The sequence below is a fragment of the Microcaecilia unicolor genome, chromosome 14, assembly GCF_901765095.1.
Source record: "Microcaecilia unicolor chromosome 14, aMicUni1.1, whole genome shotgun sequence".
In the NCBI taxonomy this organism is placed as follows: Eukaryota; Metazoa; Chordata; class Amphibia; order Gymnophiona; family Siphonopidae; genus Microcaecilia; species Microcaecilia unicolor.
The window spans coordinates 28,964,716-28,988,436 of record NC_044044.1 but is presented as its reverse complement, the minus strand read 5'-3'; the positions used below and the strand labels follow the sequence as shown (position 1 = coordinate 28,988,436).

General features: G+C 39.0%; 1 gene segment (V, D, J or C); it reads right to left on the bottom strand.

Moving 5' to 3' along the window:
* Positions 1–23,721, bottom strand: part of LOC115457309 — a 57,259-nt gene that overhangs the window by 18,600 nt on the left and 14,938 nt on the right. Inside the window, 2 exon segments of the C gene segment in view lie at positions 8,759–8,870; positions 19,349–19,428. Of these exon segments, the coding sequence occupies positions 8,759–8,870; positions 19,349–19,428 (192 nt within the window).

Sequence of the window (23,721 nt, the reverse complement as noted above, 5' to 3'; positions counted from 1 at the left end):
AGCTGAGTGTCAGTCCAACGACCTGTTAGTTCTGGACAGATTAATATGTAATTCAGAATCTGTTGCAAATAAAGGTGGGATGAGCACCGAGATTCCAAGGGTGGAAACCCGGTTTGTTTGTTTGTTTGTATTTAAGGATATTCATCATCTGAAATCCCCAAAAAATGAGGGTGCAAAAAATAGTGACTCAGTCTCAGACTATACTAAGAAACTATCATAAGTGCATAGGTACATATTGCCATACTGGGGCAGACCAAAGGTCCATCAAGCCCAGCCTCCTGTTTCCAACAGTGGCCAATCCAGGTCACAAGTACATGGTAGAAAAACATGCAGAGGCAAACATTTAGAGTCTAAAAAGCAGAAGCATTTTTAGAATGTTCTCTGAAAGGTATTAATCCACAAATGAACCTTTTCCGGAGACGGGAAGGCAGTAGAACTAGAGGACATGAATTGAGGTTGAAGGGGGGCAGACTCAGGAGTAGTCAGGAAATATTTTTTTCACAGAGAGGGTGGTGGATACGTGGAATGCCCTCCCGCGGGAGGTGGTGGAGATGAAAACGGTAATGGAATTCAAACATGCATGAGATAAACACAAAGGAATCCTATTTAGAAGGAATGGATCCACGGAATCTTAGCGGAGATTGCGTGGTGACGCCAGTAATTGGGAAGCAAAACCAGTGCTGGGCAGACTTCTACGATTTATGACCTGATCGTGAATGAATAGATATGGATGGGCTTGAGTGTAAATTTTAAGGGGCTTCGACGTTAGCTTCAGAACTTTTAGCACAAGAACAGTGCTGGGCAAACTTTTACTGTCTGTGCCCTGAGAATGGCAAGGACAAATCAAACTCAGGTATAAAGTATCACATCCCATATAAAATGAGTTTATCTTGTTGGGCAGACTGGATGGACCGTTCAGGTCTTTATCTGCCGTCATTTACTTTGTTACTCTTTGGGGTTCTACACGGAATGTTGCTACTAGTTGGGATTCTGGAATCTTGTAACTCTTTAGGATTCCAGAATCTTCAGAACCTTTAGTACAAGAACAGTACTGGGCAGACTTCTACGGTCTACGCCCTGAGAATGGCAAGGACAAATCAAACTCAGGTATACATATAAAGTATCACATCCCTTGTAAAATGAGTTTATCTTGTTGGGCAGACTGGATGGACCGTTCAGGTCTTTATCTGCCGTCATTTACTATGTTACTCTGAATCTCATTTACTTGAAGAGAAAATTGCTTCTTTGAAGTACTGTTATTCTAAGTACCTGCACTGGAGATGTACCAAATGCTTCACTATCCCTACAAGACATTTACGTGACAAATAAGAAATCACACAGTTGAACACTTGCTTACACAGTTATGATCGACACCAAATACATTTGCATGCGGACTGGATGTAAGTGTTGCATAAATGTTACAGAAAGTCTACAATGGAGCCAAAAAGTGACATAAGTGAGCTACAGTATTGTTATATGTTTACTTCTTAGGAAAACTTACCGGGCTGCACTGTCACAAGTGTTCCCTTTCCAAAGATAAGTTTCCGGGCGTCAGTTGTCACACAGTGCTATGCATCTCTATAATAAAGTCTCATTTTAAACCTTATCTATCTTCACATTCATTTACTCTTTTTTTAAATCATTTTGTTTCATTCTCTTTTATAACTTCTTTCTTTCCTCCATTGTCTCCCACTTTCCACTCATTGCTATAATGATTGTATCGATAATAATAATATAGTACAATCATTATCTTCAGGCAAGTGTGGTGGTGAGGATTGGGGAAGTGTGTTGGACCAACACTGGAGGTTCATCACACCAAGGATGGTAGAAAACCAAAGAGAAAGACATTAAAATTTGACTTGGAGAATTTACTGGTTTCTTGGATATATCTTTGAAGTGTAGATAAGAATAACTGTGCGGGATTGATGGGTTAATTGGTCATATTCTTCCATGACTGACTATGTTACTAGAGCTCTGGTGAACATATTAGAGCTCTGGTGAACATCATTAATATGAAGTGATATCATTAAAGAACCTAAATAAAATAAGAAGCAGACATATGTTTCTTCTAAGATGTTAAAGATCCTTCCAACGTTCCATTTAAAGTATGCAGGAGTGGACGTGAAGAAACATAGAATCTTTGTAGAATGTGATACCTTTATTGGATTCAGAAGAAAGATACAACATTTCCTGTAAAAAGTGTGGGAGTCTTCCACTTGTGTTCTTACTATTGAGGTGGTGCATCAATAATGCAATTTCAATCATGAGAGCCCTGCAGGCCCCCTGGGAATCCAAAAGAATTATGCTTGACCCAAACCACAATATTGATGAACCATCCAAGATAGTAGGAACATGGGTGAAGACTCCTGCATACTTTAGATGGAAGGTTGGAAGGATCTTTAACATCTTCGAAGAAACATACGTCTGCTCCTTATTTTATGTAGGCTCTTCAATGATATCACTTCATATTAATGATCATAATAACAGTAGGACAGAAGAACATTAGAACTTACTTAATATTTAACCATGTCTCTGACATCATGTGCGACTTTCTTTAAATCACTCACCTTACTTTCTAACTCTTCCTACTTTCTTACCTATCCATATGTTACATCTTTGCTTTACCCTCTACTACCAATTATAATGTTCTATTACGTATTGTGTTGACATTGTAAGTAGTGTACTATGCCATACTTTGTATTGTTATTTGAATATTTTTTACTGCTGTAACTGCCTATTGCTCATGTACACTGCCTTGAGTGAATTCCGTAAAAAAAGGCGTTACATAACTCCTACTAAATCAATAAAATAAATCAACTTACTGGGATGCACTGATACCAAAGTCCCACTTCCAAAAATGAACTTCCGTCCAGCAACATTCACACAGTGTTACCCCTTCCTACAATATATCACCCCCCTTTTCTTCAGTTCTTTTTCTTTTGTTTTCTCTCATTTCTTCCTTGATTCTTTTTCTTTTCCTTTCAGTTTTCCCTCCTTCTTGCATTCTTTTTCATTTCCTCATCTCTGTTTTTCTCACTGTTTCTTATTTTTGTCCTTTTGCTCATTTACTATCATTGTCACTTTCATTAATTCTTCCTTTCTCTTTAATGTTTTCCCTTTCTGCTGTTTAATCTTCTGCTATCCTTTTTCATTGAAAACACTACTTCGGAAATAATAATTTCAATATAGTATTGTTGTTAGTCTTCATACAGATACAACTTGCTATTATTAAGAGGAGAAACTTTTCTTTTTCCTTTGTCAGATGTCTCATCTCTCATATTTCATAAGTCAGAACGTTGGTATCAGATCCTGCTTCTCTACAATTCATGCAATGAGACATTTATTAGGTGTTAAGGTGATGAAACTTACTTGGCGTGATCCAAAGCTTAGTTCCAGCACCAAAAATGAGCTTCCCATATGACCCTCCATGATTCACACAGTGTTCAGTGCCTTTACAAAATGGCACACCAGACAGACCCTCACCACATACCATTCTGAGAAAACACTCCGGCGTTACAAACTATTATTCGCTTCTAAGGAAACATTTCTTTTTTAGGGGAGGGGGGATTCTAAACCAACTTTTTATATGACATTATGCAAAGATAAATCTTCAGAATGTACCTACTGGTGCCCCTCTGAGCCATGTTACCTGGATTGGCTGCTGTTGGAAACAAGATACTGGTCTTCATAGTCTGTCCCATTATGGCGATACTTACGACTTAAATACTTGTTCAACTTCCAAATATTGTCTTTCCAGTTAATATTTCATATAAAGCACAGAGATAAATTATCCTAAGGGGGGAGTGATGTCCCCTAAATGAATGTTGAAGGTAGACTTTTAATTTAATTTAACAGTGAACTTTCAGCTCTGACATATGAATCATTGTATTAATTTGTGAGACCTACAATAATTAGATTATTGGTAAGAACATAAGAGTAGCCATACTGGGTCAGACCAATGGTCCTTCTAGCCCGGTATCCTGTTTCCAACAGTGGTCAAACCAGGTCACAAGTACCTGGCAGAAACCCCCAAACCATGGCAACATTCTATGCTACGAATCCCAGGGCAAGTAGCTGTTTAATGCATGTTGCCACTACCCTTATCAGTTACCATCAGTCAAAGTTATTTATCAATCTCTTTTGCCATCCATATACAGACCATCAAATGCTCATGTGCTTGCATCCCTCCTATAGCTAGACATTCATTCATTCATTCATTCATTCATATACCTCTCTTTCGTTATATTTTCAGCTAGTAGACTGTTTCATTCATCCTTCTTCATCTGAAGTACTTCTCTTACTTCATGCAATCCACCACTGAATATTTCGGATCATCTGTCTGTCTGTCTATTCAGGTCAAAGGGTTAGAAAGACATAAGATCTGAGAACATTTGGCCATCTGAGTGACAGTTTGATGACAAGTAAGTTCTGGATGAAAAGACTGATAAACCACACACCTTTAAATCTATAAATTGTAAGAGATGGACAATCTTCTAGAACATGTGTGTATTTTATGGGGGAGACTTTTTTTAATTATTTAAATCATAATCCAAAATTAGATTTTAAGTAGACTGATTAAACTATATTAGGGACTTCTACTGAAAAACAAATGTCTACTACCTTCAGAAAATTTCCAAATTATCCACCACTTTTTGAGGAGACATTAGCCCAACTTAAATAATAACACAGTTAGAATTAAATTGATTACACTTGTATGAAATATTATTTACGTTATATCAATTTCATGAGCAATGTTCCCTCTACCCCCAACATTCTTACTGTTGGGGATGCCTCAACAATATTGCAATTTTTAATAAAAGGAGCAAGAAAGCTCTTTGGGACGCCCAGGGGACCTGCCTACTCCTCAAGATTGAAAATGAAATATTGTGCGCCATCCCCAATAATAGGAACGTGGATGGCAAACTCCCACGCACCCTAGAGGGAATGCTGGCTTCTCGCGTGAGGCTTTGGTGACCAATAATCATTTGAGTTAGTTTCCAATTTTGAAGTAGAAAACCAGTTTGTAAAGTAATAATCATTACCAGTAAATCTTTCTGGTACAAAGGAGATAAGTATTGCACAATTCATAAGAAAATTTTCAGTGGACTCCAAAAGTACCATAACCTGATGCCCTGTGTATAAAAATGTACTAAATGTAACAGAGTTTATTTCTTTAAACAAAACTTACTGGGGTTCACTGACACGCGGGTTCCCTTTCCGAAGATCAACTTCCATCCATCAGTAGTCACACAATGAGGCATATTTTCAAAGCACTTTGGGAGGCTAAGTTCCATAGGTTTCTATGGAACTTTGGGAGGCTAAGTGCTTTGAAAATGAGCCTCAATGTGACACAGCCCTACAATATATCACCCGTGCAAACCCCTTTCTTCATTCCTTTCTTTCTCCCCTGTTTTCTAATTTCTCTATTGTCTCTTTATTTATTTTTTTCTTTTTCCCATTCTCCATTTTACTTTCCTTTTTCTCCATTTTTTACTTTCCTTCAGTATCTTTCTTTGCCTTTGATTATTATAGAACCAAAGCAAAACAAAACTTACTGGGGTTCACTGACACGCGGGTTCCCTTTCCGAAGATCAACTTCCATCCATCAGTACTCACACAATGTGACACAGCCCTACAATATATCACCCGTGCAAAGCCCTTTCTTCATTCCTTTCTTTCTCCCCTGTTTTCTAATTTCTCTATTGTCTCTTTATTTATTTTTTTCTTTTTCCCATTCTCCATTTTACTTTCCTTTTTCTCCATTTTTTACTTTCCTTCAGTATCTTTCTTTGCCTTTGATTATTATAGAACCAAAGCAAAACAAAACTTACTGGGATTCACCGATAAGAGGGTTCCTGCTCCAAATATTAACTTCCGTCCAGAACCATCCACACAGTGTTACACTTCCTTACACTTTCTCACTGGTACCGTTCTTCTCTTTCTGCTCGTCTTTCTTTTCTCCTCTATGATTATCTGTCTTTTTATTCCTTTCCTTTCATGCCTTTTTGGTTTTTTTTTTCCTTTTTCTATCTGTTTCTTTCCTTTTCCCTTCTCTTCCTTGTTACTTCATAGAATTAGAGACTAAAATAGCAGATAAGGACCACAACATCTAGTTAAATTTGCCCAATTTGGACATTTGCTTATTTCCGATCTGAGGAAGAAGGGCAACCTTCGAAAGCTAATCAAGAAATGTATTAAGTTATGTCCAATAAAAAAGGTATCATCTTATTTTCTTTTCCATGTTTTATTTTGTTTGATTTCTATTGATAACCTTTAAGAGTGGACTAACACGGCTACCACACCTCTCTACATGTAGAACCCCAAAGAATAGCAAGATTCCAGAATGCTAAAGAGTGACAAGATTCCACGCAGAATCTCAAAGAGTAGCAACGTTCCATGTAGAACCCCAAAGAACAGCAAGATTCCGGAATGCTAAAGAGTGACAAGATTCCACGCAAAATCTAAAAGAGTAGCAACATTCCATGTAGAACCCCAAAGAACAGCAAGATTCCGGAATGCTAAAGAGTGACAAGATTCCACGCAGAATCTCAAAGAGTAGCAACATTCCATGTAGAACCCGATCTGGAAGAAGGGCAACCTTCGAAAGCTAATCAAGAAATGTATTAAGTTATGTCCAATAAAAAAGGTATCATCTTATTTTCTTTTCCTTGTTTTATTTTGTTTGATTTCTATAGATTCTACATGGAATGTTGCTATTCCACTAGCAACATTCCATGTAGAAGTCGGCCCTTGTAGATCACCAATGTGGCCGCGCAGGCTTCTGCTTCTGTGAGTCTGACGTCCTGCACGTACGTGCAGGACGTCAGACTCACAGAAACAGAAGCCTGCGCAGCCTTCTACATGGAATGTTGCTAGTGGAATAGCAACATTCCATGTAGAATCTCCAATAGTAGCAACATTCCATGTAGAATCTCCAATAGTATCTATTTTACTGTCATAGTAATGCTTGAATGTTTTCACTTATATACACTGTCAGCCAGCACATTTGCTTATTTCCGATCTGAGGAAGAAGGGCAACCTTCGAAAGCTAATCAAGAAATGTATTAAGTTATGTCCAATAAAAAAGGTATCATCTTATTTTCTTTTCCATGTTTTATTTTGTTTGATTTCTATTGATAACCCAATTTGGACTAAATTCTATATTTCATGCCTACAAATTCGGCAAAATACGCCTAAGAATATTCTATAAATAATGGCTAAATTTAGGCAAACTTTATATAATAAGTCTAAATTTCCATGCCAAGTGTCCATATGTACATAAGTACGTAAGTATTGCTATACTGGGAAAGACCAAAGGTCCATCGAGCCCAGCATCCTGTTTCCAACAGTGGCCAATCCAGGTCACAAATACCCGGCAAGATCCCAAAAATGTACAAAACATTTTATACTGCTTACTCCAAAAATAGTGGATTTTCCCCAAGTCCATTTAATAACGGTCTATGGACTTTTCCTTTAGGAAGCCGTCCAAACCTTTTTTAAACTCCGCTAAGCTAACCACCTTTACCACATTCTCTGGCAACGAACTCCAGAGTTTAATTACACGTTGAGTGAAGAAAACTTTTCTCCAATTTGTTTTAAATTTACTACATTGTAGCTTCATCGCATGCCCCCTAGTCCCAGTATTTTTGGAAAGCATGAACAGACGCTTCACATCTACCCGTTCAACTCCACTCATTATTTTATAGACCTACATGCACGACTAAATTTAGTTTTGGGCAGTTACGCCAAGTAAACCTCGGTGTAAATGCTGACGCCTAAATTACGTGCGAACTGGGTGTATTCTATAACAACGCACAGAGATTCTAGAAATGCCCACAACCCACCCATTCCACACCCATGGTCATAGCACCTTTTCAACTATGCAACTTAGAATTTACGCACATCACATTATAGAATATGCTTAGATAGTTGTGCCTGCAAATTCTAATTAATGCCAATTAGTGTCAATAATTGCTTGTTAAGTGGCAATTATCAGTAATGATTGGTCTGCTAACTAATTAAGTTGCACATGCAAATATAGAATACAAGTGGATTTGTGTGAGCAAATTATGTCATAGTAGATAGAATCTGGGGGCTAATGTCTGCTTTAGACCCCAGTTAACTCCAGCTTTACCAAGGTCCATCAAGCCCAGTATCCTGTTTCCAACAGTGGCTAGTCTAGGTCACAAGCACCCGGCAAGATCCCAGAACAGCGAAACAGATTTTATGCTGCTTATCATAGACTATGCAGTGGATTTTCCCAAGTCCATCTTAATAATGCCTTATGGACTTTTCTTTTAGAAAATTATCCAAACCTTTTTTAAACCCTGCTAAGTTAACTGCTTTTACTACAGTCTCTGGCAAAGAATTCCAGAGTTTAATTACTCGTCGAGCAAAGAAATATTTTCCCTGATTCATTTTAAATTTACTACTTAGTAGCTCCTTTGCATGCCCTCCAGTCCTAGTGTGCTTGGAAAGAGTAAACAAGTGATTTTGATTAGGTTATCAATAAAAATATTCCCCCTAAACTCAAAACTGGTGATTAAAGTCCTTGGATAAACATTTTTCCCAAGAGAATAAATAGATTATCACACCCATCAATATTGCAATTCTTCCAGGCTGGCAACAGTGGAATACTGAATACATCTCACGAATTCTCCATCCACAAAGAAGTTTCCAATGGAACATCTTTGTGGATGGAGAATACCTTACATAACCTTGATTCAAATATCTTTCAGAGCAGAGGTCAACCACTTACCAAGTGCCACAGTCAATGCAGTCCCCATTCCAAATATCAGTTTTCTTGCTGAGCTTCCATAACCCACACAGCTGTAACTCCCTTTACACAAACAGGTTCTACCTTTGCAGACCTAAGTTACACATGTACAGACGTTCAAAAATTTGAAAGGTATTAATCCGCAAATGAACCTTTTCCGGAGACGGGAAGGCAGTAGAACTAGAGGACATGCATTGAGGTTGAAGAGGGGGCAGACTCAGGACTAATGTCAGGAAGTATTTTTTCACAGAGAGAGTGGTGGACACTTGGAATGCCCTCCCACGGGAGGTGGTGGAGATGAAAACGATATTGGAATTCAAACATGCGTGGGATGAACACAAAGGAATCCTGTTTAGAAGGAATGGTTCAGTGGAATCTTAGCGGAGATTGGAAACAAAACGGGAGCTGGGCAAACTTCTACGGTCTACGCCCTGATCGTGACTGAATAGATAGGGATGGGCTGGAGTGTAAATTTTAAGGGGCTTCGATGTTAGCTTCAGAACTTAGTATAAGAACAGTACAGGGCAGACTTCTACGGTCTATGCCCTGAGATAGGTAAGGACAAATTAATCTCAGGTATACATATAAAGTATCACATACCATGTAAAATGAGTTTATCTTTTTGGGCAGACTGGATGTACAGTACAGGTCTTTATCTGCCGTCATTTACTGTGTTACCTTCTGCCTAATCTAACATTGGAGCATAGGATCGGTCATTCAATTCACTGGTAATCAGATAATGCGTGCGAAAGAGTAGTTTCAGACTATATCTGCTCCATGAACCCATTAAAATCTCCGACAATGCATACAAACTGTGGAAACATCGGCAAAGAGATGTGAAAACCCCATAGTTCCAAAGTGCTTCTGCATTTCAGCATTGCCACATTTGCAAAGGTTTTACAACATTCGCCATTCGAAATAGCTCATTTTCAGGTTTAATTTGGCATATGCATAACTTTATTTAAATTCAGAGTTAAGAAACTGCCATGGCGCAGAAGTATGGAAAACAGCTTAACTCTGAATTTGATAAAAACCAGCAAGTGCAAATGTCCACACACACTGATTTTCACATTTTTTGCTACAGGAAACCAGGCTGCTAATCCCCAGAAAATCTGCCAATTTGAAATCAGAAAGAGTCTTCGTTGCTGACACCCTCTGTGTTTCACAATTCACTAGAACTTATTGTGAGGTGTAATTGACTTACATTAAAGTGCAAACAAGCCAAAAAAAATCCTTCAAAAATGTTTGAATAAAGACTATTTAAAAACCCTATTGAGGCCAGATAAAATGGCTTTTATAATAAAAAGTTGGCAAGAGAAATGGAAGAATAGATGGAGCTGTTTAATACTGCTCTGTATAATCAAGAGAGTCAAGAATACATAAGAACATAAGAGTAGGCATACTGGGCAAGACCAATGCTCCATCTAGCCCAGTATCCTGTTCTCCAAACAGTGGCCAAGCCAGGTCACAAGTACCTGGCAGAAACCCAAATTGTGGCAACACTCTTTACTACAAATCCCATGGTAAGCAGTTGCTTCCCATGTCTGTCTCAATAGTAGACTATGGACTTTTCCTCCAGGAATTTGTCCAAACCTTTTTAAAATCCAGATATGCTAACCGCTGTTACTACATCCTCTGGCAAAGAGTTCCAGAGCTTAACTATTTGTTGAGTGAAAAAATATTTCCTCCTATTTGTTTTAAAAGTATTCATGTAACTGTTAGCCCAGCAAAAAATGGAAACGACCAAAGGCGACCAGGAAGCTACTAATTGCTAATAATCAGGTAAAGAAGCAAGCTTTCATGACTAGTGAGGTTTGTAATTATGTTGCTTGATGGACTGACTTTATCAGTCATTAAAGCTTGACTTATGAAACATTCTTTCACCTTACGGAGGTATGCTTTATGAATTTCCTTATAAATAATGTTCTTTTGTTTTTGATTAATACGTTTCCGTCTATAACCTGGTAAGGGTTACTTACCGGGATGTACTGTGAGTTTTGTTCCCATTCCAAATATAAGCTTTCTGGTGCCATCATTCACACAGTGGTGTGGGTTCTTACAAATACTTTGACTCCCCTGGCAGACCCTAGCCTTAACTTATATTACGACAGTATGAAGTTGACTTCCTCAAGTCAACTATCGTTACACATCTATTTGTGCACATCATCAATTTTGCGTACATGCAATTGACTGAATAATGGGGCTTATCCACTGCCGTGTTCACGCTCTTTTGAGTGACCCAGGCTCTCATTATTTACATTGACATAGGGTGCCCAGTGATGATATCATCCATCTGTCAAAATAATTGTTAGATCTCTCAATGGTCTTCGAATATAAAAATGTTCCTCCTTATTTTACAATATGATCTCTTTGATCAGTTACAACTTTTGACCCCTAGTGCTATCACTTATAACAGGACAATCTAGGTGGGTGCTTATTTTAAGCCTATTCTATAAAGAAAAGTTGATGTCTACTTTTCTTTATAGTCTTACTAGCAAACGTGACAGATAACGCACCTAGGTGTAAAGCAATATCACTTACCCTAGCCCTGTAGCTGTTATAAATTCTTGTGCCCAGACGTTAGGCAGAAAACACTTAAAAAGTGTTGTTCTATAAATGGCACCAAACTTTGAGCACGGTTTAACGAATTTAGTCCTTAGTGTAGAAAGGAATCATTTTCATTAACAATGACCAATTCCTTTTTGTCTGGAGTTGGGTTGACCATGACTCATGTACAGTTGACTTACTTGGCAGGACTTTTAGTCTGGTTCCAGCCCCAAATGTGAGCTTGGTTCCTGCTCCTCCATAATTCACACAGTGTTTGAAGGCATTACCTAAACCTCCTTCACACCATCCAGTTCTATTATCTGCATGTGTTGGAAAATACGACTCCAGCACGTGAGGTCAGATGAACTTCCTGATTCATTGCCTTCCAAGGAAAATCCAATCTACTGGAAACAAGGATCTGGAATTAGATGTAATTTCATTATGTGGAGGAATCTTGGGATTTGGGGAGACACCCAGAGGAATATATGGGCATCTCTAGTGTTGAGCGCGTGCATATTTGTAACGTGTGCTAAAAATGCTAGCGTGCCTTTGTAAAAGGACCCCTTAGTTGGGAAAGGACTGCAAAATGACTCCGGACTTACCACATTTTAGACTACATTCAGTAAACGGTGCCCAAATTTGGGTCTGAAAAAATTTCACGTAGAACACTACTCTATAAACGGAGCTCCGAGTTGCACACCTTGTATGGAATAATGCTTAGAGCCGATTTCCATGCCAAATTTTGGGTGTGAGGATTTACACTAACTGAAACCTGGTGTGAATTCTGGCGCATAAGTTAGGTGCAGATCCCCCAAATTCTATAATACTGCGTGCATCTTTAATGACCTGCCCCTCCCATGGTCATGTCCCCTTTTGAGTTGTGTACTAAAAGATTTGTGTGCATATCTTTATAGAATAGCACTTAGCAAGATGCACGTGCAAATTTATTTATTTATTTGTTGCATTTGTATCCCACATTTTCCCACCTATTTGCAGGCTCAATGTGGCTTACATTGTTCCGTCATGGCGATCGCAATTTCCGGAGAGATACAAGTGGTATTACATTAGAGATCATGATTGGCATAGTACATTAGAGATCATGATTGGCATAGTACATTAAACAGTCAAGTATAAAGAGTTCATATTTGGAATTAGAGATAGAGTGGTATTGTGTTAAAGTTCGTTCATGGTAGAGTAGACTTTGGTAGTCAAGTATAGAGAGTTGGGTTTTATCTAGTGCAAATCCTAAGTGCACCCAATTATCTGCAATAATTCATTGTTAGCACACGATTATTGCTAGTTAATGGCTCGTTGCTCAACTAAGATGCGTGTGTAACTTGGGCACACACCCAAACGCGGGCGCACAATTTGGGGTGCCATATATAGATTCCAGGGGTTAATACAGATTTATCGGACAAAGACATTAATGTAGAGGGTTACGATACATTTAGGGCTTCTTTTACAAAGTCGTGGTAGTGATTCCCGTGTGACAAATGTGACGAAGCCCATAGGAATTGAATGGGCTTCATCGCATTTGCCAAGTCGGGAATTACTACCATGGCTATGCAAAAGGAACCCTTAGTTTTTGGGGGGTTTTTCCCTAGGATGTCTGAATTCAGACCTGGATTTACCTTATTGCATGTGGACTTTTCTTAGGAAAGCCAAAATTAGAAATCATGTGCCTTGAGGGTTCGAATTGCTAAAGTACATGATTGCACCGATGCCATTAGTGCTTGTCGTGTAAAGCACATATTAATGTGTTAGTGTCTTTAGCAAATCTAATTTTGAACGAGGTCCGCCCTGATCAAAAACAAACAAAAAAACAACAACAGTCACTTCATAACCCACACAGTAGTGATTGGTCTGGTACATGCTGGTAGGAATGGACCCGAGAAAAAGAAACGGGAAATAGAGAACTCTGAGGAGACTTGCTCCGGGTTCAGATGGTACCCTGAAATCTAGAAGGGGGTCTCTAATCTCCATTGCAATTCTAGGATCCTGGAACTCATACAGAAAAATCTCAAACCACCAGAATTTGACATTCTGAAACTATATTGGTTTGATGGAATGTGCTACATATACGCACAGCGGCATTCCGACTCCGTCAAAGTTAGAAGACTCATTTCAGTTCACTTTTTGGCATTTAAAATACAGGAAAGCCAGCTCCAATATTTGCTACAGTAATCATACATTAGTATACTTACTGGGAGTCACTGACAGTGAGGTTCCCTTTCCAAAGATAATCTTGTAGCCTGTATCATACCACAGTGAAATATATCCTAACAAATATCCCTACACCTCACCCTTCTGTCGGCCATGTTCCCTGTATCATTCAATTCAAAAAACGCAGCTTTAAATTCCAGATGTCAATTTCAAGCTCCAATTTTTAACTGAATTTTAAATATTCTAAAATAATATTTATTTAAGTCTCTCATTCTTTTTCTCTCACTTTTACTCTTTCCTTTGTTTTTATCTCCTTGATCCCCCCTCCCCCTAAACGGTCGCATGGCAAGTGGTTCACTTACTGCACGTCTATAATCAAACAAATGGCCATCTTTCACCAGATGGTGCATCAGAGGCATGAAAAAACAGTCTCGTTCCACCAAAACTGATAAAGAAAGTTTCTTAGCCTGGGTTTGTTTCCTGACTCTTCCAAATGAACCCAGGCTGAGGAACTGTTTTTATCAATTTTGGTGGAACCTGAGACTTTACACTTTTTTCTTGCCCTGACTCAGTCACCTGGCAAAACATGAGTATGTTGGGCACCACTGTTTGAAACCTGGGTGTTTTAAAGGGTTAATAAAGACTATTTTCTTATAAGGTCTGCTTCTTTTCTGTTGCGAAATTTGTGGTGCCCCCACCCCAATGTATCTATGTGGAACTACCTTGAGAATGAGCTCATAATTTGCATCAGAAGGGACTGAAATACCGTCAATACTTTTCCATGTGATTAGGTGATACAAAACATAACGTTAATTCATATGGTGGACAGAATGTGCCAGGGATGTAAGGAATAAAGCTTTTCTGCTCTTATGGATAAAGTTACGTATCAATATATCTAAGATGACTAACACAGCAGCCACACAACTTCATTCAAGATGGAAACACTACGTGAAGCTGTATAACAAAGAACATGACCAAAATATCACAAAATGACTCATTCTTCACGGACCTGAGAAAAGGGACAGAGCTGTGCCTACCTAGTCATAAGTATTTTACTCCGATAAAAAGATCTCACCAAGAATTCACCCTCATGGATGACTGTCCATGGTGTAGATGGAGCCACCAGTAAAATGATCTAATAATGTAGCAGATCAACAGCCCTTCAATATTATTTCAAAATCTGCATTTGATTTAAGTGCACATTAGCTTACTTGGTTTCACTACGAGCTTTGTCCCATCTCCAAATATTAGCTTTTCAAATCTTGTTCCATAATTCACACTGCTCAACATAACTTTACAAAAACATGTCTCTTCATATGCAACCTCATCTCTCCATATTTCTCTTTCTCAGGGTCTTTCTTCAAATACCCCTCTTTTCTCTCTCTGTCTTCCCATTCTTCTGTTTCTCTGATTCTCTCTTTCTGTCTTCTCTGTATTGCATTTTCTGTCTCTGTCTTTCGCTATTTCTCTGTCCTGCTCTCTCTCTCGTCTTCTTCCTCCCTCTCTCATTTTTCTGTCTGGTTCTTTATCCCTCTATTTGGTGTCATTGAGCTGGAATGACGTCAACAGTGGGAATAATGAAATAATTCCAAGGCAATAAAAGATATATGATGCGTCAGGAATCACATGACTTCTAGCAGAAGACAAACTTGTTTGGCAATCAATATTTTTTTAAGTCATAAATACTTACTTGGCTGTACTTTCAGCTGTGTCCCCTGTCCAAATATAAGCTTATAATTCCCAGTAGACACACACTGCTCTCTGCCCTGACAAAAACATCTCTACACATACAGCAGGCTTTGAGTACAGGAACTTTGGGCTCCTCTACTGTAAGGCTGCTCAGCCATTAGAAGACTTTCAAATAAACTGGGAATGGACCTGACAATTAATAATTGGTCACTGGTTTGTTATTAATAATTACAGTTGGGTCCATTATTCTGTTTGAATTAAGGTTTTCAAATTTCACCATTCTTTTCTCTTTTTCTGTCTTTGTTTTGATTTCTTTTTGTCTCCTCAATCTTTACCTTGTCTCTTTTCCTTTCACTTTCTTCTTTTCCTTCATCTTTCCATCTTAACTTCCATTTCCTTTAATTTCGCATTAAATTAAGTGGTGTAACTCCAAGTTATGTTACTGACGTATTTGGTACTTACTGGGGATCACAGATGAGCTTATTGCCGGCATCATAACCACTCTGGAATACCTCTCATCACCACGAACTGCCCTGGCACATTATTCACACTTCATCACTGTCTAAATTGTCCACCCTTACACTCCAATCAAAGGTTCATCGAGGCAGACTTGGGAATGGGGAGCACAGTCAAGTGACTTGGGAGCCAAATACTAAAGCCACATAGGCTGTAAAGGAGCCTTTCCTCACTTTAGGTCTGTCCACCAGTGCCCCTTCAAGGAGGCTCAACCAGAGAACTCTAGCCCAACTCCCCCACCCCTGTTTTCCAGTTTCCAGGGACCCTCACTCCCCTCCGCCACAGCTCCCCAAGCTCTCAAGACAGGATCTCTATACTCACCCTTTAGTTCTGCTCAAGGGTGTCCTAATCTTATATCTGGACCTACCAAATTCAAAGTCTCTCTCTCTCTCTCTTTGCCCTGTCATCCTTTCTGTTCATGTATCCCTATTCTGTCTCTTTCGCTGATATTCTTTCATCTCTCTTAGATGTCTTCCTTGTCTCTCAGCCTGACTTCTTTTTCTGTCTCTCCCCCAGTTTGTCTTCTTCTTCCTCGTTCCCTGATCTGCGTTCTCTCTGCATGTCTGTTCCTTCCTCTGGTCCTATCTCCATTTCTTCCTAGCTCTTCCAGAAACAAGTGAAATATTAATCATTAATCCTGCTAAAAATACACCAGAAGCTGATTGACACATTGTGTATTTAGAATGTTCTTCCCCCCCCCCCCCCCCCCCCCCCCAGAATTTGACCCATTCAGCCTTCTACAAAGGCTCAATTCAGTTTATTCTGCAGATAATAGACTTTGTAGTTAAAAAGTTAAATATGTAGCCTACCTGGCTCTACAATCAACTTAGTTCCAGTGCCGAAGATCAGCTTCCCCCAGCCAGATCCAGAAAGAGCACAATGGTATCTTTCTTTACAGAAACCTAGGTCTACTTGTGTCCCTCTTTGGGGTTTTCTCACTCTATTTGCTTTCCTTAATGCATGTTCCTAAGTTAACACAATATCTGTATTATATTCTCCTCAAACACTGGTAATGTGTGTTTATTTTTAATTTAGTAATATTATAATTAACTTGTAAATTTGAATATAATCGTAGTTGTAATTTTCCTTTTGTCTTTCTCTGATCTTTGTATTTTTGGTTATTTCCCCCCCTTTTTTGTTGAAACCGTAAACTACTTAGATGTACTAATGACTACGATATATTAAATAAAGTTGATAATGATGATGATTTCCTTGTCTCTAGAATCGAACAAAGCCTAACCCAACAAACTGACAGAATAAGAATTGTGGGGTCTTTTTCTATTTTTATCTATGTTTGTCTCTCTTGATCCCCTGTTCCTATATCACAAATGTATCTACTGTAAGTTACAATAATAAAAATATGTCCAAGCATCCACTTGTATGTAGAGTTTTATTGTCTTAGTATATTGATTTGACGTTCTCCACTTAGACATCTTTCTCTAAACTAGTCCCTTATTTTCTAACTCCTCTTACTCTCTTACCAACCTGTATGTTCCATCTTTGCTTATATCCTACTCTGCCTATTAAAATGTTCTATTACGTATTGTGTTGACAGTGTAAGTAGTAACTATGCCATACTTTGTATTGTTATTTGAATATTTTTACTGCTGTAATTGTCTATTGCTTATGTTTGATGTATTCTCACTGTACATCGCCTTGAGTGAATTCCTTCAAAAAGGTGGTAAATAAATCCTAATAAATAAATAATCAAACATCAAATAAACCTATAGTTAAACTATTTATCCTTGTCCATCAACTAGTTTATCTGTAGTCATCCATCCATCCATCCATCCAGTCTAAGATTAATAGCTTATTAAATCGAAGAACTTGTATTTGCCCTGTAAAGGTGTAATGCAGTTTGACAAATGGGTTGAGTACTTACTCAGCTCTACTAGTAGTTTTGTTCCCTTCCCAAAAATCAGCTTGTTACCACCATAATTCACACTGTGCTTCATCTCTGAGCAAAAACACCCTATCCATAGCAGATACTCACTTACACACGCTGATGCCAGTGCAGGCCCCCTTTTTGCCACTGCTTGGTAAAAGGGGCCCTTAGTGTGGATCTTGTGTCTGATTTTGGACACTGCTAAAACCTCAAATATTGTGTTCAATTCTGGTCACCGTATCTCAAAAAAAGATATAGTGGAATTAGAAAAGGTGCAGAGAAGGGTGACGAAAATGGTAAAGGCTTCCCTATGAGGAAAGGCTAAAGCGGCTAGGGCTCTTCAGCTTGGAGAAAAGGCGGCTGAGGGGAGATATGATAGAGGTCTATAAAATAATGAGTGGAGTTGAACGGGTAGATGCGAAGCGTCTGTTCACGCTTTCCAAAAATACTAGGACTAGGGGGCATGCGATGAAGCTACAATGTAGTAAATTTAAAACAAATCGGAGAAAATGTTTCTTCACTCAATGTGTAATTAAACTCTGGAATTTGTTGCCAGAGAATGTGGTAAAGGCGGTTAGCTTAACGGAGTTTTAAAAAGGTTTGGACGGCTTCCTAAAGGAAAAGTCCATAGACCGTTATTAAATGGATTTGGGGAAAATCCACTATTTCTGGGATAAACAGTATAAAATGTTTGTACATTTTTGGGATCTTGCCAGGTATTTGTGACCTGGATTGGCCACTGTTGGAAACAGGATGCGGGGCTTGATGGACCTGGTCTTTCCCAGTATGGCAATACTTATGTACTTATGTACTAACCACAGAGATTAAGAAAACGTTGGGAGAGCATGGAGTATCCTTTGTCGTGCGGTAGTGAGGCTGTAAAACCTGGAGTAAACATGGTGGATCTTTAGGTGAAGGGTAAGGGGGTAAGTTTTAAGATAGGGGACGCTCTGAGTTATTCCATCTGTTACGGGTAGACTTGTGGAGGGGCATTTTCAATACGACGTCTAAATCCAACTTTTGACGTTCTGCTCAAAATGTCCAAAATTCAAGTGGGGGATATAGCTAATTTTGAAACCGAAAAATGTCTCTCTTTTTTGGGGGGCGGGGGGGGGGGGGGGGGGAATGGCTATTTGCTAGATGTTTTTGTGCTCTGTGAGTTTATCTTTTTGGTCTATTAAAAAAAACATCCAAGTGAAAGACACACAAAATCAAGCCATTGGGATTAGACGGAGCCAGCATTCTTAGTAAACTGGTTGCACAGACATACTACTACTACTTACTATTTCTAAAGTGCTACTAGACGTACGCAGCACTGTACACTTGAACATGAAGAGACATTCCCTGCTAGAAAGAGCTCAAATTATAATCAGGACAAACAGGACAATTAAGGGATAAGGACAAAGAGTAGCAAGATTCCGGAATCCCAAAGATTACTACTACTACTTATCATTTCTATAGCGTTACTAGACGTATGGAATGCTGTACACTTGAACATGAAGAGACAGTCCCTGCTCGAAAGAGCTTAAATTATAATCAAGACAAACAGGACAATTAAGGGATAAGGACAAAGAGTAGCAAGATTCCGGAATCCCAAAGACTACTACTACCACTTATCATTTCTATAGCGTTACTAGACGTATGGAACACTGTACACTTGAACATGAAGAGACAGTCCCTGCTCGACAGAGCTACATCCTAGCAAAGCAGTGGGACTCCCTAGGGGGCACTGCAGTGGACATCACATAAAAGGTTCCAGGTACACTTCTTACCATTGCTCGCTCGTTACAGCTATCTCCCACCTCTACTGCTACTGCTAAACCATGACCTCCAGCCAAATCACCTAAAGCCACTTCAAGTTAAAATAAAAATCACCAGATTTTAACCCAGAAGAGCCATGTTTTCAGCATCCAACCAAAAAGATATGTAGTTCAACTCTAACCTGAATTCTCTAAGGGCCCCTTTTACGAAGGTGGGCTAGCGTTTTTAACGTGTGCTAACCGTGTAGACGCCCATAGGAATATTATCGGCATCTATATTTTTAGCGCACGCTAAAAAACGCTAGCCCACCTTTGTTAAAGACCCCTTAAGGGCACAACATGAATTAACCTTCCCTGTTTAAATGTCCGGCACCCTCCCATATCCATTCATTTCGCCACTTTCTAAGAAATCTCAACAGTAGCCATTTATCATCTATCAAATTTATCCAGCTATAATGTCTATCTGCCCATCTGTCTTTCTAGTTATCCGTGGCTTATTCAAATGTTTAGTCCCAAAGGTACAATGAAATCTGGAGACTACTTACTTGGTATCACCATCAATTTTGTTCCTTTCCCAAAATGAAGTTTGTTTGCATAACTCACACTGTGCTATACACTGTACCAAAAACATTACTTATATTCACTGCTGCCAAACCTGGAAGGACTCTGATTTTGGAGTCTGGATAAAGCTCTCATGTTGTTTCATGCAATGTTTTTTGTGGCATTTTATGTCATTATATTATTAATTGTATATGTGTAAACCACTATGAACAGTGGAATGCGCGGACTATGATTTAAAAAAAAAAAAAAAACCCATCTCTACAGGTCGCACACTGGCTTTTCCGGTGCATTCCTTCAGTGTCTGATAAAAATATACAGTAGTAAAATGTACAGCAGAGAGCTGAATGAGGCCCTTCTATGCTTCTTACATTCCCTTCTCTAACTTCCCTACTCACTCCCCTCCCAATCACTACACATTACTAACTGATCCTGATTTGTGATCCAAATGGACAATGTTATTAACCTATGCAAGCCACATTGAGCCTGCAAATAGGTGGGGAAATGTGGGATACAAATGCAATAAATAAATAAATAAATAAATAGAAAAACCCATAATTTCTGATAAAACAGAAACTTGATTTGGAAGTTAGGAGGGTTTTTAAGAATACTTTTTAAACTCACAAGTACTTACTAGGGAGCACATCCAGTAGCGTCCCCTGTCCAAATATAAGCTTGTCTGTGCCTGTATACACACACTGCTCTGTACCCTATCAAAAACCACTGGGTACAGGCGTCGTGAAGTTTTCTACCATAAGACTGCTCTGACCTTAGTAGATGTTGGAATCTTCCTAATTAATTTTTACTGAGGACATTATCAACTTTGCTCTTTTCTTTTCTTTGCTCCTAACATAAATAGAACCTCATTTTCCAGGCAGTTTTTGCCTATAGACCAAAACAGTAAAATCTCTTTAGTCTTCCTGGAAAAACATAGTCTAGTTCAGAGTTCTGTCACTTACTGGGGCTCACTGTCATAAGTACATAAGTAATGCCACACTGGGAAAAGACCAAGGGTCCATCGAGCCCAGCATCCTGTCCACGACAGCGGCCAATCCAGGCCAAGGGCACCTGGCAAGCTTCTCAAACGTACAAACATTCTATACATGTTAACCCCGGAATTGTGGATTTTTCCCAAGTCCATTTAGTAGTGATTTATGGACTTGTCCTTTAGGAAACCGTCTAACCTTTCCCAAAATTTGGTGCCTTTCCCAAAATTTGACTCATTTAGGACAAACTTTACAAAAAACGCATCTTTTTTCCTTCAAGTACAAGTTGAGTAGATGAACAGGTCTTATATCACCTACCTGGATTTACAATCAGTTTTGTCCCAGCGCCAAAGACCAGTTTCCCCAGGGCAGATCCGGTAGTAACACAATAGTAACTTCCTTTACAGAAACAGGACCTCCTCATGCAATATACCCTCAACCCTCTCTTGCTCTCTCTCATGCTATTTCCCTGTCTTTAAAAAGAAAACAATACTAATTTAATTATCAATTGACTTGGATAAGGAGTGAATTGGGCACTCCACAGATAGACACATGCAGATGAAGACCTTTGGTCTCTTCAACTGTCCAGGGCAACCTAGAAGCTGAGATCTGTCAAAATGCTATGGAATGGGAGTTTTGAGAGATTTCCTGGTCTTAGCAGAAATAATATGATTTTTCTTTCTCCTAAGAAAGGATCATATTTTTTTTTTGTTACATTTGTACCCCGCACTTTCCCACTCATGGCAGGCTCAATGCGGCGGGCAATGGAGGGTTAAGTGACTTGCCCAGAGTCACAAGGAGCTGCCTGTGCTGGGAATCAAACTCAGTTCCTCAGTTCCCCAGGACCAAAGTCCACCACCCTAACCACTAGGCCACTCCTCCTGTATTAGTCCTTTCCCCTCAACAACAGAAAATGGGTGAAAGGGGAGGTCATTCAGAATTATGTCACTGACCCACATTTTGCACTTACTGGGAATCACTGACAGTAAAGTTCCTTTCCCAAGGATGAACTTATTCCAAACGCCATGCCCACCATGAAACACAACCACACGGATACCTCCTGTACTCCTCTCACCCCCTCTGACCTGTCCTGGCACTTTATCCGTAATATTGTTTCATACATACACGTTAATGAATACATTTATTGAGGACAATTAAAAATCAATTCCATTCAAAATTCAGCAGATGCTTGGGATAGATAGATGTCCTGCTCTCTCTTTCCCATTTTCTTTCTTTTTGGTCTTTCTCACTATTGTGTTTCTCTCTGGGCATTTTATTCTCTATCTCTCATCCCCTCTCTCTTCCTCTTTGTCTTTCTGAGACTCAGATATTTTTCTCTTTCTTTGATGACTCACAGATTATTATGCCGTTAAAGTGTCATCTGTTTCACTATCTCTTTCTCTATATCTTCTCTCTGTTTTTCTTCTCTCCACATCTCTTTCTTTCTGGGGGTTTTTTCTTCACTTTTTACTAGTTGTATATAAAAGTCACTGCTCAGTTCATGGGGGAAATGTCTAATTCAGTTTTTTAGCAACATGGTCTTGATGTCAACGTTTTGATGCTGTGGTTAAAGACTTCGACCCATTTAAATCAAACGAAGTTCATAGAAATGAGTTGACTATATGAATAGTTCTGTAATACTCACAGGGATTTACAATCCCGGTAGTAGGGTCCTCTAAAAAAACTAACATAGCCTTGAATCTGTGACATTAGTGAATGCTCCCCATTTCCTACATCTCTCTTTCTTTCCTTATTTTCTGTTCTTAGTAGAACGAGGTTGGAACAGACATATTAAAATCAATCGTGTTCTTCTGATTGATTCAATTCATTGGGAAGCCAAATTTCAAGCCAGTGTTGAACTGCTTTTCTTAAAATATCAGCTTAAAATGAATCATTTCAGTCTCCTAGCTAAAGAAACACCTAGAACAAGCCACACTGAGCCTGCAAATGGGTGGGAAAATGTAGGATACAAATGCAACAAATAAAAATTACTGTTGGACGTTTTGTAGGAATCAAGGGAGGGATAGAATGGTAGATTTATTTTTTTTTTTTACCTCTGTAGGGTCCTTTTACTAAAGCCTAGTATGGGCTAATGGAGATTAGTGTGCTAAATGCTGGCTGTCCTATAGGAGCCAACTTTTTTAAATTATTGGGGGTGCTAAGTCTAGTGGAAATAACCCCTTCCTGGACACATACAAGGAATTTTCTCAATATTGGGGGTGCTCAAGCACCCACAGCACCCCCAGAGTCGGCTCCTATGGACTCCTATTTATACCTTTGGCCCACGAGGAATTTACAACTCTAATGTCCATTAGCACGTGCTAAGCTTTAGTAAAATTGCCCCTTAGTAACATCCATCAAGACTAAGAACTTGCTTGAGACCTGTCTATTCCTCCTTTTAGTAGCAAGGTTGGGTTGGGTTGGAAAAAGACCAGAGTTTCATGGAGTTTATTTATTTATTTGTTGCATTTGTACCCCACATTTTCCCACCTATTTGCAGGCTCAATGTGGCTTACATAGTACCATCAAAGGCGTTTGCCCAGTCGGTGGATAACAAATACAAAGTTGTATAGTGATCGTATGAGGTAGAAGTGGAGGGTCGGAATGGATGAAGATTGCGTGATGTCCTGTTCGATCATACTCATGCTGTGTTGGTAGGTGAAGAAGGTTACGTGGGGTTTAATGTTCCTCCTTCTGAATACCTTAACAGCTCTTTGCATGAAAATCTAGGGAATTGTAATTGTGCATCTGTAGCCAATATTCAATATAGTGCTGAGCTCAGAACTGCCGAACTAGAACTTTTCTCAAGCATAGTTCATTAATACTTTATTTACCACCGTC